The 16,921-nt window shown below is 34.5% G+C and overlaps 1 protein-coding gene across 15 annotated transcripts in view; it reads left to right on the top strand.

Moving 5' to 3' along the window:
• LOC110838043 (uncharacterized) overlaps positions 1-16,921 on the top strand; it is a 102,143-nt gene that overhangs the window by 52,742 nt on the left and 32,480 nt on the right. For 9 of the 15 annotated variants that reach the window (XM_022080823.2, XM_022080831.2, XM_022080822.2 and 6 more), the window contains 6 exons: positions 1,095-1,292; positions 1,983-2,166; positions 5,729-5,830; positions 8,905-9,039; positions 10,078-10,195; positions 14,242-14,319. In XM_022080823.2, the coding sequence (XP_021936515.2) occupies positions 1,095-1,292; positions 1,983-2,166; positions 5,729-5,830; positions 8,905-9,039; positions 10,078-10,195; positions 14,242-14,319 (815 nt within the window). The remainder of the gene's footprint in view (positions 1-1,094; positions 1,293-1,982; positions 2,167-5,728; positions 5,831-8,904; positions 9,040-10,077; positions 10,196-14,241; positions 14,320-16,921) is intronic. The other 6 variants (XM_022080824.2, XM_022080826.2, XM_022080827.2 and 3 more) reach the window with 4 other exon arrangements.

Raw genomic sequence — 16,921 nt, 5'->3', positions numbered from 1 at the left:
GGGTGGTGTTTTTTATTATGTATACTTTACATATTAAGAGGTGACACAACTGTGGGAAATATGTTAGATTTTCAGAATGTCCTATGTCTTTATCTTGGGTACAGACTTCTTTTTTGTAAGTGTTGTTCAACTTTTGTAAAAGTGTGATAATTCCTGCCCACTCTGTTACATAATATCTGCCAGTAAAAGGGTTAGGCTGTTTATTTCCAGGTACTGTACCAAATTTATCTATATTCTGTGTGCACTTGGATAAGACACAGCAAATTTTGTAGAAGTCAAAATCAAAGAGAAATAAGTTATTGATAAGTTATAAAAACTAGTATATCTATGTATGCATGCATGTGAAATTCACCCATACAAGCTTTGAATGTCTGTAGGGTTGTTACTTCTCAGTCAGTGCATTAGTCTGTAAACAGTTATGATGTATGACGGACAAGACTATTCATTGAATTTAAATTTTCAATATGTTCTGTTGTGGTTTACAGTATTGTGAGAGTAGTCAAAGAGGTTACAATTGGCTGGATGTTTAGTGCAAATAGGAAACAAAAGAATATGTAATAGAATTTTGGTCAGATAACCTCTTAGAAGTGACCACTTGAAAGTCTGGAAGAAGGTTAGGCAGTTCTTGGGAAGTAGGTTCTTTAAGAGTTGACTGGGTTGTATATGTTAGCAAGGTTAGGTTAGGTTAGGTTAGGTTAGGTTAGGTTAGGTTAGGTTAGTCTTGAGTCTGAGCTTTATTAATATATGGTTGGTTAACTGCCTTGTTAAATTGCTGTTTAATCAGCAAATTATTTTGTTAATCAGTAAGATATACAGCTGATCAATTGCTTTATGTTCACTGTGCATTTGAATACATTATCACTTGTTCATTGATATTACATTTTAAGAGGTATCTCATTGCAATAGAAAAGTGGCACAAGTTCAGTTACAGGATAGTTTTGCAACATCAAAAACCTAAATGATGACCCATCAGGTTTATTGCAGGGTACTGGGACGTGCAGCTATCTAAATATTAAATTCCGACCTAAAATGCAGATTGGCCGTATTTTCTAGTCATTTTTCATGTCTTCCTGTATGAATTATATTGACAACAGGCTGGGTATACACCTCTGCACGTTGCATGTCATTTTGGGCAACTGAACATGGTGCGCTTCCTGCTTCAACATGGTGCCAATGTGGACAACAGCACATCAGTTGGCTACACACCACTGCACCAAGCAGCCCAACAGGGACACACACTTGTCATCAGCCTATTGCTTGAAAACAAGGCAAAACCAAATGCTGTTACCAATGTGAGTTTACTTTACCCTGTTCCTTGTAGTGAGGTGATTGAGACAGTGGTGGCCATGCTTTACCCCTGAGAAAGGACCCTGGTTCACATTGGAGAGGAGGCTGGGTGGGCCCCAGACCCAGTCTGGATGCACAGGCTAGAGGAAAAATTCCCTGCCCCTATTGGGGATCAAACCCTGGTTATCCAGTCTGTGGTTAGTCACTATACTGACAGAGCTACCCCAACTCTTTCACACTTAAATAGCAATAGGAAAGCTCTCAGTTGAGTGGTTTACACTCCTTTGTATTTAGAAGGCCACAGATTTGAATTGACCCAGAGATCAACTATACTGACAGGCTTTATAAAGGTTGTCTCAGTTCCTCCATGCAAATTCTGGGATAGTATCCAAGGTCATGAGTGCTTCCTTTTACATCCTTTCTAATTCATTGTTCACCATTCATCCAAACACTGAATACCATATGATACAAGCTATTGAAAGTGTGCCGTTAAGTATATTAAAAAAAAATAAATAGTAAATATTCTAGTAGTAGAAATGCTTAAAAGTTATGTTTGGGTAATAAATTTGTAAGGCTGAATACTGCACAGTTTATTGTGTAAAATTATTCTGTTTGATAAACATGGAGGGTGAAATAGTGTAGACTGTTATATGTTGCTATCAGTACTAGTCTAATATCTTACAATATTGTTACAGCAAGGACAAACTGCACTGTCTATTGCCCAGAAGCTTGGCTATATTAGTGTGGTGGAGACACTTAAAGTGGTGACTGAGACGACCATCACGACAACGACAACGACTACGATCGAGGAAAAGTATAAAGTGGTGGCACCAGAATCCATGCAAGAGACATTTATGTCTGACTCAGAGGATGAAGGTGGTAAGCCTGCATGTACCGTATTGCATGGTGCTGGATGTGGCGAAGAATAAGTGTGTGGCGCATTGTTCCTTGGGGGCTACAGTATTACGCACAGGTCACGAGTTTTGGGAGTAGTATATTGACAGACAAACAGACACTGAAACGGCTTCAATTTACTTTATCTTCTGACATATAATTTTCTAACATTCATTCTTGTACTATTGAGCTTTCTTTCCAAATCCTCTGTGTTCTTCATCTACTATCAGTGGGTGCCATTTGTACCTTGATTATTGCCAGACCGGTCATATTGCAGTTAAGAATGTGGTTGATGATGTGATTGAATAAGCCAGGCTTTGTAAGAGTACTTGACTGGAGCACTATTTACTTCACAATAATTTTTATATTGGTTCAATTTTGAACAATACTTATGCATTTAATCATCTGGGATAAGTGCAGTTTGTTTTCAAATTATTATTATTTATGCCATCTAAATTTAATTTTTTAAGTGCCCATCATTTTCTGTTTATTTCTTTGTACTTATAAATCAAAGGAACCTCGGTTTTATATAAATGTTCTAAATTCAAGCTGTTTTGTAAAAAGATGTATAATTAAGAGAAGCCATCTTACCTCTCACCTATAACATATTTACTGGTATTACAGTTCTTGTTCATTCCTAGTATCAGATTAACTGAATTCTAAATTGTGTGTGCAAGCTGAGTAGTTAGTTTTGTTGTTTTATTTATTGGTTCATTGACAATTCTTTATGAAGTACTTAAGTTGCATAGCACAAAATGATAACATTATTATGAATTAGTGCAGGTGTTATGGCTTATTTATAGATCAGCATTTTTCTTGAAAGATTGGGAGACAAAAATTAAACCTTGGTGATTATGGGTGGCCTGTCCAGGCCGAGATTCAAACTTGAGAATTTCCATATACAAAGTACACACTGCTACACTGCAGTGCTTAGTGAGGTGAGGGGATGAAAATTGATTTGTAGTGGATAAGTTTTAACGGCAGTGTAAATTTCTGCTAAATATGTGAGTACTTGAATTTATCTCACCTCATTATGAAAAGTAGGGTTCCCAGTTTTGTAGCATGTAATGTAATTAACCTGTTGAGTGTGTATTTCACTTTGCTATTGTGTTCTTGCATGTTTATTTTTTCTCTTCTTACCAGTACGTACACATTCAGATTTATTCATGAAAAATTGAATAGGGTTAACATGACTTGCAGTAAGGTACAGAAATGGCAAATGTAGTTTGAAGTGTGCTTAAATTGTAACATAAAATTTTCATACTTGAAGGTATGAGAGTATAAGTTAAATGAAAGTTACATATTTTGCAACAATTTTATGTTCAAAAATTAAGATTCAACGTATGCAGCAAGTTGATTTGCATTTGAGATCTGCATGGAAGCTATAAACATAGTCATAATACATAATTATGTTTATTTTGTGTATGCTGTATTTTCTTAAAATATTTTTTTACTGTTCTGTGACATTAGAAAGCAGTATTTTTACATAAAATTAAAACAATTGTGTGTTATCATGATCGAATGGAAAAACATTACAAAGATACGTAATAGAGACAGGATCTTTTGGGTACTGGTGTTCCGAAGCATCCTACCTAACTGCAACTTTGAAACAGATACTTGAAGAAGAAGAAGAAGGAATTGGTTCTTTAACCTTGAACTTTCTAGAGTCATCCTTTATCTATGAATATTTGTACTGTGTATTGAAAGTCAGGAATCCACTGTGTCAGTAACAAGCTCCCTATTTGTGGGCTTTTTCTCTACTTCTCTGTTACATCTTCTGTGGTGATATTAGAAAGCTGATGAAAGTACTTGGCTGCAATTATTGTGCTCATTGACACCAACACCAAGTGTTTTATTCACATCAACTGTTGATAGCGTTAGGGCTCTGTGCACTGTACACTGTAAAAATGATTATATACAGTGGAATTCATAGCCAATATTAACTGTGGATTTTGCAATGCCAAAATTAGTATTTGGGAGTGTTAGGAACACATAATCACAAGGTAATGGTTACTCGTGAGAATTGTTCATATATACTAACGTTTTAGGCTACTGCAGGAAGTGGAGGAGAGGTTTTGTGGACTTGATTAACATAAGATGTATTGGGTTGGGATACCAGAAAATTATGCTGAAAGTGGAATTATTGCTAGTGGGAATGCTACCTTTACAATTGCATCTAAGGGGTTTGGTGTACTGGAAAATGGTCCCAGAAATAAACATTGCATGATAAACTTATGGCAGTAAGATAATTGCAGGGTGTGCATAATGCAACAGTCACAAACTGAGTGTTATATGACCTGCTGGAGTCTGCTTGGGTTCATCACTTCTGTCCATTAAAGTTTTGCATGTTGCACCAGCATTAGACTGAACAAACTGTAGAAATTTTGGGGAGGTACAAAGAGACAGCGCTCTTGCTGGCACAAGCAATTGCAAGAATGCATATTTTAAGTAGGTGTGTAATTATTACAAGGTTGCTACAAATGTACACATTTCATGAAGATGGTATCATTTGTAAATGTGTGGAGTTTAAATATTTTGCAGTCTTCATTCACTTTAAGTGCAGTACTAAATGATGTCACTCAGTACTTTGCTATTTGATTGCTCTGTGAATAGTGAGAAAACACAATCTGACTTGGAAAGAAATTCATCAGCTTGAAAGAAAAGAATATGAAAATTAGTTTGAATTCTCATACTGCTGTTTGTTCCTAGTGTTGGTATTATAGTAAATCTTGCATGTTGGCATTACTGTAAGTTTAGCAGTAGTATTGGAACATTAAGATAATTTATCTTAGTTACAAAAGTTATGTTTATACAGGATGGGTTAGCACCCTTTTACCTGTTCAACATAGTTCACACAAGCTGTCAAAGAGCTGGGTGGGGAGAAGCCACATTACGTTTATAATTAAAAATAGAAAATCTTACTGTAGTATATTCACAGACATTTCTTGCTATTCTTATCTGCAACTTTTCCTTAATCCAGGTCCCTTACAGTACTTTGCACAGTAACATCTTAAGTAGTACAATGTTATCCAAAATAATAAGGTGCTGTTAATGTTTCTGAGCCTTTATAATTAAACATAAATAGGTATTCTTCATAGTTTAGTAATCCAAATAGCCCAGTTGTTATTATAAAATATATTCTTCTGGGATGAAATATGTAATGGCACAAATCGCCCCCCCCAAAATAAACCAACAACAACAACCACAGATTGAAGTGCATTAAGATACTTAAAAGACGTAGAGTTTCACATCAGTGAAAATGAAGGTTATGATCGTCTGTGTTGACACCATGTAGTGTTGTAGGTTGTTATCAGTGTTCCTCAGAAACCTAGTAACCATCTACAAGAGTACTTAGCATTATAACCCAGAAGACTATATATAATGCTGAACGAAAAGAGAAGTTTCACTTGTGTGAGCTATGTTGCATAGGCAAGTAGTGAAGTTGAATTATCCTCTTAGGTGTGTGGGTAGTCAACTGACCCCTCTCTATCTCTTGCTTGCTTACTCACTCATCTTAATCCCAAACCCATATGTACGCTACATGCAGGTGGCGATGAAATGTTGGATATGGCGATGAATGTTTACGGCAAACCAACCCACGCACAACATGTCTACTTGCCTTACTACCAAGGTCAAATGCAGTACACGCGTAAGTTTACTGTCTCTTCCAGTCCATGCCTTGTCCTATTTGTTTTTTTTGTCTTGTCCGTCAATCAGTCTCACAGTAAATTGTACCCGTTAGCATGGGACAGATGACCAAAATTTTGATTGTTTAAAAATAAATTTTGGACATTCTTTAATACATGTAGAATTTATATTACCATTATCATTGATAGATATTGATGATTATATTTGTGCCATTTCCAACTACCATATGCATGCTTCTTAAGTTTTATAATAATGTGTGAGAATTTGTGATGTCTGTCTGAGCGTTACTATATACATTCTATAGGCAGCATACCAAGAACTGATGGTTTATGTTTGCTAAAGTCACTTCACAAAAACCTCAAATCTCAATGTGTTTTTCACACAGCTATCAGCAAACTGACCCATTTGCTTCTTATTTATTTATAGTTAATTTAAGGATGCTTTTTCAGTATCTCAGACTATTTAATGTCAAATGAGAGGATGATAGTGAATATTGAATTGGAAAGGATGTGGAAGGAAGCAGTCATTACCTAATTTAAGGTACCCTGGCATTTGCCTGGAGAGACTGAGGAATGCCACTAAAAATCTCAGTCAGGATAGCCAGTCTCTGGGCTGAAATTTGAGCTTGGCACCTACCAAATATGAAGCAGGAATTCTGCATACACTTATTGAGTGGTATATGTCTGTAGGTAGACTTGCCCAAATTTTCAGTGCATTCAAAATCCAAGGGCTACCATAGTTACAACAGATCAGTAATACAAAATTCAGATTGAGTTACATTATTATGTGAGACTGGTTGCAACATTCTATTTAAGCACAAATTTCACATCTATCTTTCCTTATAACCTCCTTTTTACCCTTATTTAAATTAACTGTATGCATGTTTGTAAAGAAGATAAGTAGAGAAACTATGTATCATATGTTGGGGTTTGTATTAGTAATGTGTACATTATAACAATGCACAAGTTGATCAAACTGGAATATTGTCACAGAAAATGAGTGCTAACAGATTCTGTTCACATTTTCACAATGAGCAATTGTGTTCTTGCTATCAGACTTGCCACTGTCGGACTAAATTTAAATTTTTCTGCATTGCACGAACAGTGCACTCATACAGTTAAGTGTGACAGTAATTCTCACAGAGTAGATGCCCTTCCTCTTCACCACACCTGAAGATGAGGACAGATCCAGTCCTCGAAATGTTGTGTAATTGTATAACGTGAGATGATGGACAAAGTCCAAAAACCCAAGAACCCTTCAGAATATATCTGCTGTTATACTAGGAGTAGATTATTATTATTTTTAATTTTGTTTTCATCATTAAGGAAATCTCTCAGGTTTGTGTATACCAGTTATATATTTTACCATGTCAGTGAAAAGTTGGTATGTGAAAAATGAAAGAAGTAAGAACATATTTCAATATTTGCAAGTTAAATTTACATTTTTGTTTCATTAGTCCATTATTTTTCTCTTGTAAATAAATGTGTTTAAAATCATGTTATTGAAAGCAGTAAAAAATAATGCTTTGTGTTCTACAGTATGTTGAACCAGTTAATGGGGCCTTCAGATCCTCATTTTAGAAAGTTATGTGATTTATGTTTGAGAATAAAGCCTGTATTTAGACAGATGTGTATAGTGTTCCAGTTTGATCACTTGAAATATTTTATTTATTAGGTATTTTTCAAATTAACTTTGTACTTCACAGTTGCACAACTCTTAATATTAAGACTATGCAATCTAACACAACCTCATTTTTGGAAACAAATGCTGCAAAATGCATTACAAGTATGAATTTTTAGATAGAGGTTTGTATGCATATGGTCCAAGCTAGGTCTGGATATTTATATAGACATTGTGTTCTACAAGAATTCTTTCCACCTGATCTACCACCAGTGAGTAGCCTCTTCTGGAATAGAGTAAATTAAAAGTCTACCCCCAGGATTGTCTACAGGATGGGAACTGGGAAATAGCTTTCCAAATGGGTGTAACTAAGTATAGATATGAATAATGCATTGTTTTACAACCAAATTTATGATTTATGGTGAATAACTCTCACCTGTGTATACAGGAAGACCCACTTATGGGTTTGCCCCAGTGTGAACATGTTAAATTATTTGTATGTTTTCAGGAGGCCAAACTGTAGTATTTGTGTAGTTTATAGCAAATAATAACTGTCTTCAGTCACTTCTCTCTCCATCAGACACACCTTCTTGTTAAATTGTGTCATTTCATAACCTAGTTAGCTTGGATCATTATATCAAATTCTGTGTATATATAAGTATTTATGTAGGTAATAGCCTTTGGTACTCATTGCATTAGGAGGATAATGAATAGTTAACTGCTGCTTTGTATAATGTGGTAAGAATGTAGACCATTAATTTTAAAACATCTGACAAGATCAGACAGGAAATTATAAAGTTTCTCTTTATAGTCCTATTATGCATTCTTTGCATAACAAATGCATAATGAGGAAGTCATGTATGTCTGTAATTACCTGAAACCAGTCCACAAATTTTGATGAAGTTTGGGTACTAGAAGGTTTCTACACTGTTATATGAATTTAATTTGTTGTCTCTGTTGGTGAGTATCTTCACATTGCTTGAAGCTAAAATTGAATTTTATTGAATTTCTCATTGGTGCATTATCAAAAATATTTAGCATAAAGTGTGTATCGTGTTAAAATTATATTTTTTTGTAAACAGTTTTTGATATTGTTATATTCAGTTAAGTATTAAAAAAATACTTTGTACACTATAATATTTCTACTGTTGGTTATCTTTGTCTTGCTGCAACAAACGGACATCATGACTGTGTAGAGCTGTAAAGTCACAAAGAATGCATTTGGACGTTCATCCTGTCATACCTTCTTTGACCTGATTTATGCAGATGGCTTATTTGTGTGTAAGATGTGCATTATTCTAAATTCTCAGTAGAGGTCCCTGTACCATTGCTTAGTGACTGTGCAATACACATAACATTGCGAAGTGTTGTTTCTCTTCTGCAACCTTCACTCTTCTGTGGTCAGAACACTTGTCCACAAACACAGGTTTCTTCAATTTGTTTGATTCACTCCAGGTGAAGATCCCCTGATGAATGACCATCAGCACTACCGCTACATGACTGTGGATGATATGAAGTCTCTTGGTGATGATTCACTACAGATTGATGTTACAAGAGATGAGAGGGCTGAATCAAACAGAGTGTCCATGGGTAAGGACTAGTTTCAGTGTTCTAATTTGTCAGAACAAATATTTTACTTCTCTGTAGAAATTTAGCGAGCATATAAATAAAACATTGCATTAACTCTATCAGTATTACAATAAATTGGAACTCCTAACTGCACTGATAAAATTAAAGTAGCCTGTCCACATTTGTATTTTATCAGTTTCATATAAGGGTGTTATGAATGTCACCCAGAAGTTTTATTATTTCTTGTATACAACAGTGTGGATCAATGTTATTTTTCCATAGTCATTTTATGAAGTGGGGCACATGTGTGTATGAAAGGGGAAAATGACTTTAGAAGACCACTTAACCTTTATCATATGTGCGTTGTGTCTTAATGTATAGTCCAGTTTTATGTGTGTTGCACTAGCATACCATTAAACTGTTAACCAGGAGTTGAAGACCAGCTGGCAAGCCTGTAGTATGGGGGGGCTTGAATTGATTTTTCCAGTATAAGGGAAACTATGATCAAAATTCTATGTCAAATTTGAGCCACTTATGTACAACAAAATTGTGCAGCCTTTTGTTTTTATGCCTGTCTGCAACGAAGTTGCAGAAATGTGTCTTTTAGCATCACCATGTCTGTATGTGCATCTGATTGCATGCATAGCTCAAGAACTGCCGAGCAGATTTCCATGTAATCTGATATGATAATTTGATTTGTCAACACTTTGCAGATTTTGTCATAATCAGCCAATTATATTGGTTACATTCCATGATGACCTATGTGTGATCGTGAATACAAATGACCGTGAAAGCGTGTGGTGCAATTCCCTGCCAGATATCTTACCCCCACAACCGTGTGGGGAATCCCTATGATAACCCAGATGGACAGGTGCCATCACAACCTCACCATAGTTCATTGACCCCAAAGAACTGAGAGCATTGGTATATTTGCAAAGGTCAAAGTCCATGTTTTGATGGAACAGATGGCCTGCCATAATATGCTGCTTGTAAGAGAGACTTTTGAAATATGGCAGAATTAGTTGAGTATGTATACATTTTCTGACACATTTTTTATAGACCCATCCCTAGGGGTGAGTGACCTGATGCTAAGCCAGACCAAGGAGCATTATCAGACATTAGCCAGCAACAATGCATCTGACAATGTAGACCTCTACAGACAGCCTATCCATGTGGGGTAAGTAACAGGTCTTTTGCTAAAATCAAAGAAATTTATGTAACATGTTTGTGTAATTTCTGTGAGAGAGATAATTTTATGTGCACCCTATGGATGTTTTAAAAATGTAGAGTGATAGTTTAATTATGTGGTTTGTGGGTGGTGTCACATAAAGTTCAGCATCTGGTAATTTAGTGTATTTCCAGGCTATTGTGCCAAGTCTTTGTAGCATGTCTCAAATGCTGCTACATGAAAGTGGATTTTTGTACACTTAAAATTATTCATTGTCAGGACTTTTTCCATCGTCTGTTCTTTAAAACCACAACGTTTCGGAGGCTGGTTCTGTCTCCGTCTTCAGGTGAGAGGTACCTACTCTGTTCAGTCCCTTAGATAGAGCTAGTCTCTGTCACTGTCCAGTTTCACTACGTCCTTCTTGAACACTATGAATTGCGTATGTGAGAACATGGTGTCTGTCCATCTGCTCCTATACTCACCTACATATTCAACTATCTACCCATTCTTCTGTCTGCTCACTGGCCTGCCACCCACCTACCCACCCATCATCCATCCTCAAATATTTTGTGCATAAAGGTAATGGAGATACAAATTTGGCGAAGGTTACATTTGTCACTTTAAATTCCAAATTATTGTAAACTTCCAGAAAGTAATGCTGATTTCTTACACAGATTACACTGGCAATGTTTTTATATAAGTGAAACAATTTTAAAAACTTTAATTAATAAGTATGTAATTATTTAAACTTCATTGAACATGAATAAATGATTATTAAAATAAATAAATTTTAACACTTAACTTATAATTGTGTTGATTTTGTTAGATTTTATGATCTTTGTTGTGTGTTTGTACTAACAAACTCATAAATATGACTTGGTAAATTCTATGTGCACCTTGTTTGCAATAATAGAAGCACATTGTCATTGTGTATGTGTGTTTGTTCACCATTTAATTGATATGAGAGCATAATTAATTTGTTTGGGAGTTGAACTTGTGAGTTTCTCTCCAACACACGTGTGTCGTGGTGACGGGGATGGGGTTTGCAGAAACATAAAATGCATGATTAATAGAGTGTTTGACCATTGTTCAGAATTCATGCATTTGTCTTGCATTTTGACATTGACATAGATCAAAAGGAAATAGTGACAAGTCAAAAGTAGTTAAAAGCTTAGATTTATTGTTACTTCATGGAAGAGCGTTGCTGTCTCATGTGATCATTCAGTAGTTTTGTGTTTGTTAAAGGAGATCCATTATCCTCTGGGGGAAAAGAACAGATTTTGCTGATAATATGTAGGGAGTGAATTAATAGAAGGGTGGGGTGGGGGGTTAATAGTAATGAGGGGTCTCATAGTATGTACTCTTTGCGTAGTATTGTTAGAGTAAATAAAGCATGAACATTAAGATGGTGGGGCATGTAACATGCACAAGAGACATATCAATACAAATTAAAATTTAAATAAATAATGAATCTCTTGGATGACTGAGATATTGATGAAGATACCAACTAAAATATAATGTGAAACACTGTTCTTTTGCACTTTTTCCATTGTCTGAATTACAAAATCATAATTTTTCACCACCTGGGTTCTCATTTTGTCATCTGGTAAAGAAAATGCAGTTGTGGGCACATTATGAATCCTGGGCCAAATTACTAAAAAAATAGTGCTGGGTCTTTTGTAATCTGTTCTCTCAAGTTATATGGTATTGTATAAACTCTGTTATTGGTGAAATTTTTTCAAGTTAAAAAATTATGTTCACATAGTCTGCCTATATTTTTCTGCTGTATAAAATGTGCTTTTGATAATTAATGTACCTCACATGAATCATGAGAATTGGGTGAGTTTTTGTCTTGTCTGTGACTCATAGACATATTGTGTGATTAATGTTTGCAATGCATGTCAACAGAATTTTAAGACAATAGTGTGAATAGTTTGTGTGTTCTAACCATTCAGTAAAATAAATAAATTAGAGTAACTGCAAGTAAAATGGGGGATGCTAACAAGCCACTGGGGTTAGAGAGGTAAGGAGGGGTTCATAATGAGATTGGGACAAAAAAGAAAAGAAAAAAAGAAATAGTACCAGGGCAATATATTAGTCTTCATTGGTTTGTGGTTAACTTAGTGGTTCCCAGATTGTATTTTCTAACATCTAGGGCATTTGTGAAATGTGTTTGGGGATTTAAGAATGATGTATATTTTGTGTTTCAGTATTGTTTTATGGCAAATCATTTGTTTACATGAATTTTTGTTATTAAGTTGAGATGTCTTCTGGCTCTCTTTCATATTATAATATGATTTGTGAAAGATTTTTTGAAGCTTTAGCTGCTAGGTGATGGACTTTGGGAAGTTAGAGACTAGAAAGGAACAGTTTTGAGTTTTTGGGAGTAGGGTTTATGGTGTGATATTGTTTGCTAACCAGCACTGAACAAGAGGACTATAGAAAAAATATATAAGGCTACATAAGGGCAAGGCACTGAGTATAAATTTATGGGAAAACAAAATGAGAACAGAAATACAAAGACGTAAAAAATAGTAAATGACATATTGATTGTTTATCCACTAATAAACTAATTTCAGGGATACAGAGCAGACGTGTAGTGTGTGAAATGTGTTCATAAGTTTGGTAAAGTACAAAATTTGTTTAAGGAAATAGTATGGAATAAAATATGTTTGAAATTTAAAGGTTAAGGAAAGTTTGATTTATAAGAAAATGTAATTGCATTGAGGAAGATTAAAAACATTTAAGGAAAGAGTTAAATGAAGGAGACAATTTACTTCCAAAACATAAAATAGCTCAGTAACCATTTTGGTTGCAACTTGTCTCATGAAAGTATTCTCATCTTCCTATATGGATTACGCAGTTTTCAGATACGTTGTATGTTCTTCATTTGACTTTACACTTGTATGTTTTGTATGTAAGTCTGTTGCTGGCAGCTATTTAACTGCACTGTGCAGATTAATAAAGTCTTGTTTTGTCAAAACTAATCAATATTGCGGACATGTAATTATATAGAGGCATGCATTGTTTTTCTTTACTGTATATGCACTGCATCAAAAATGTTTTAAATAACTGTTGCACATCTAGACAAAGTAAATATTTTTGTGATTCAGCTCTACCAGAGTTTTTGTACTGATGACAAAGTGTTTTGAAGGAATTTTTTAAATTCAATTTGAGCTTTACATGAACTACGGGTAAAAGCTTCCAGCATTTATTTTACTACAGTTTGTTTTCTAGTCATCTCTGTAGTTAAAAATGCTGCATTTATTTTACTGTTAATCAACCTGAGACACATTTAAATTGAATAGAACTAATAACACCATGTTAACTGCTGATGAATGTAACATCATTTGCTTTATGGTAGCATGATTTGAATGATGAATTAGGAGAAAAACCAGTCATGGCCTTTAGTTACTATCGTGACATTTCCCTGCAGGGATTGATGAAAACCATGTCTTGATAGCTAGTCATTGGCTAGGGTTTAAAGTGTATGCTACCCTTGTTAATCGAATCAACTTTTCTTTGGGTGTTAAGTTCAAATAGCCAAAATTAACAGGTATTACGTGTATATACCTGTGTACTAAATGTTTTCTGCAGTTCTGATGCCTGCCTCATATTACAATCAATGTGTATGTATTACGTGTGGTTGCAGGTTCTTCAGAATAGTTTTTAAATAGGAATCTAAGTATGTGATATCAGTAGGTTTATACTTCATAGATTTGCTCATGGGAATTGCATGTCCCATAAAACCACAGGTTGCCATCTTGTCACTAGAAGGGTTGTGGTTAATATGCAGGCATGAGCTAATAAATAAGCATACAGAGTACAAGGTTGAGTTACATGTTGATGATGGATGTCTGTGCAGTGAATGCATGACTTTGAATGGCATGTTAACTGCACTGCATATTTAGGTTTGCTAATTTCTATTGTTTGCCAGTCACCATGTAACATGAAACATCAGAGGCATGTTTTGTCTAACTTATAACATTCACTAAAATGTTTATACAAATTTTTAAAATTTTATTTTTTCCTCCCTTGTTGGACATCGTACACAGCTTTATTTTGAACAGGCTCGATGATTCTTTGGCTTCGCTCGGCTCTGGTTCTAAGACCCCTGGAATGTGGAGGGAAAGGTATTTTACAGATTTTTTTTCTTATTACTTCAAATGGATTTTATGTTTTGTGTTCTTCAAAATTATTTTTGGTAATTGCTTTAGTGATCTATTTCCCATGTCAGTTGTTTTAATATTAGATATAATTTTATATTTTAATGTTCTTCAAAATTCTTTTTGTCATCTTTTGAATGATTTGTTTCTCTTGTGATTTTTGTTTACTTTCAAATAACATCTTGCAAAATTCTGCTAAGTTTTATGTGATACAGTTTAATGTAGTGAGTTTTAAATTGCAAAGTTTTACACAACAAGTTTTTTGATGTTCCTGTAAACTTTTACTATATGAGATATCCCAGGCTTGGCAGAACATGTTAGTTAAATGTGTAGGTATTGGTTAACCGATTAATGGAATGTTTATTGCCAGTTTTAGTGTACTGGAAAAATTTATTTATTCATGGGAAGGTCAAATGGATTTTTGTGGAACCCTGCAAGGTATTAATGATTAATTTTCTCCTCATTGATTCTGATTTGTTAGCTATGGAACAAATAGTAAGGATATATTTGGGAATTTTTTTATTATGTGTAAATAATAAGGCTTAATACTGTTCATGTAACAGTAGTGTTAGAGTGATGCCATTTCATATGTTGATTGTTTCTTTAGTCTTATGCTGTGGATAATTCCAGTCACTCAAAGTACATTTGGGGGTGAGTGGAAGGGGTTCAAGTTGGATGTCTTCTTAGACAAAGATAAAACTAAACTGTAGGAAAATAAAGAATGGGAGGAATTATGAGAGAAGGAAAGAGAATTATGTTTTTTTTTTTTTTTGTGTATTGTAGTGCATCCTGTGCTTTCAATTTGAGGATATTTTGATTTTGGTATAATTACAGGGTATAATGAGGTTTGACTGTACATGAGTTTATAATTTGTTCAATTAATTATGCTTTCTCAGCTGCATGCTTTATACACCATATAGGCTTAAATCTATATGAAGTTGTGGTCAGGGATTGACCCTGCAGTTCAGTATGGGATCTCAACCATACAGCGGACTTGCTGTTTCCAACATTCACAAAGTAAATGTTTAGCAGGGATAAACACTTCAAGGTGTGCACAGGTTTAGCCAAGGATTGTCCATAGGACAATCTGAAAGATACTATGTAGTTTGTAAAGGGATTATATAAAGGAATTTTGGCAAAATTATTCCCAGAAATGAAGCATTGCTTGGAAGTTGTGTTACATAATGATATAGATTCGGAAAATTTGTGTTAACATAAATCAACCTAGAAACCATAGTATTCTGTGTCTTCATCTTTGAATCTGTCATATTCACTCAGATGTTTCAATGTATAATCTGTCATACATTACTACAAAGTAGTTTTTATCGCACTGTATTTGCTTCTGTAATTTCAGTTCTTTTACCTCTGGTATATGAAAATATGCTGCAAATTTGTCACATAGTTTGAGAATATTGCCTTTGGAATTGGGATACTAGGCACAGATATCCCTTTTTCAGTTTTTCCAGTGGTCTCTTTCCAAGAAGTTCATGTGCTTGTTTGTTTACCTCAAGCAAGCTAAATGTCTAGCTCATTAAAATCTCATATCCCAGTGTCTGGTGATAATGTTACTAGCAGAAGATTTTCATGAACCATTCATAATTATTCAGCTGATCAAGAATTTCCTGTTATTTAACATGAAGGTTGATTATTGTTATTACAAAAAAAAAAAGCCTAGCATTGTACCATTTTACTCCAGTTCATATCTCCACATCCTTTTTATTCTCAAACCTTCTAAGGAAGTGAGCTTTGCCCTTGAAGTTTACCAACCATTGTATGAGTTTTTTTGTTTTTTCATGTGGTGTAGTGTACACCCCATCCTGTTTGTCTTGATATCACCATCACACTATTGAATAATAATCAGTTTCATCTCAAATGTAAAAGGATAAAATTACAAAATTAAATACAGTAAATGTTAAGCACACATCACAGTTTCTTGTTATGGTGTCCTAGATTTCACCAATTTTAACACACATTCATGCAGAGGTCAACAGTTTTGAGCCCATGTCATAATGTTAGCAGCACATGTAAATTGTGACTAAACAGAAAGTCAGGTTTAGTGAACTAGGAATGGAAGTTTACATTTGTATAAATCTGTTAAAACTTAATATTTCCATGAAATGTGTTCTGTATTTTTATAGAACTCACACATTTTGTGGTATCTTAAATAGATTGGTTTGTCACATTCAATGCTGAGGCTGTAAATATTTATGATCAAGATATCTGGAAGTATGGATGTCATTTTTTCAAAACTTATACACTTCAGGGCTTCAGTACTAATGTACAGTTACCATTGAATGCATACTATTTGGGAGATTGTGACAGTGTGTTTTTTTAAATATGAAGTTTTTCATTTGCAGATGTACCTGGTTTTAAATGAATTATATTGCTCTGTTGTTATATTTTCCAAAAATTCATTGCAAGTAGCATATTCTGTCACTGTGTGCTGAGCAAACATTGTAGACCTCTGCATGTATAATTACAGTTGATCTAAAAGTCACTCAGAAATTTATTTTTGTTAAACTAACAAAATGTTTCTTGGAACATTGTTTTTGGTTTATTTTTTCTGTAA

This window comes from Zootermopsis nevadensis, unplaced genomic scaffold (genome assembly GCF_977971745.1).
Source record: "Zootermopsis nevadensis isolate Lab colony 2312 unplaced genomic scaffold, Znev_1.0 Znev_ptg000030l, whole genome shotgun sequence".
Classification (NCBI taxonomy): domain Eukaryota; kingdom Metazoa; phylum Arthropoda; class Insecta; order Blattodea; family Termopsidae; genus Zootermopsis; species Zootermopsis nevadensis.
The sequence above is the reverse complement of the archived record's forward strand: the minus strand, read 5'-3'. Positions and strand labels throughout refer to the sequence as shown.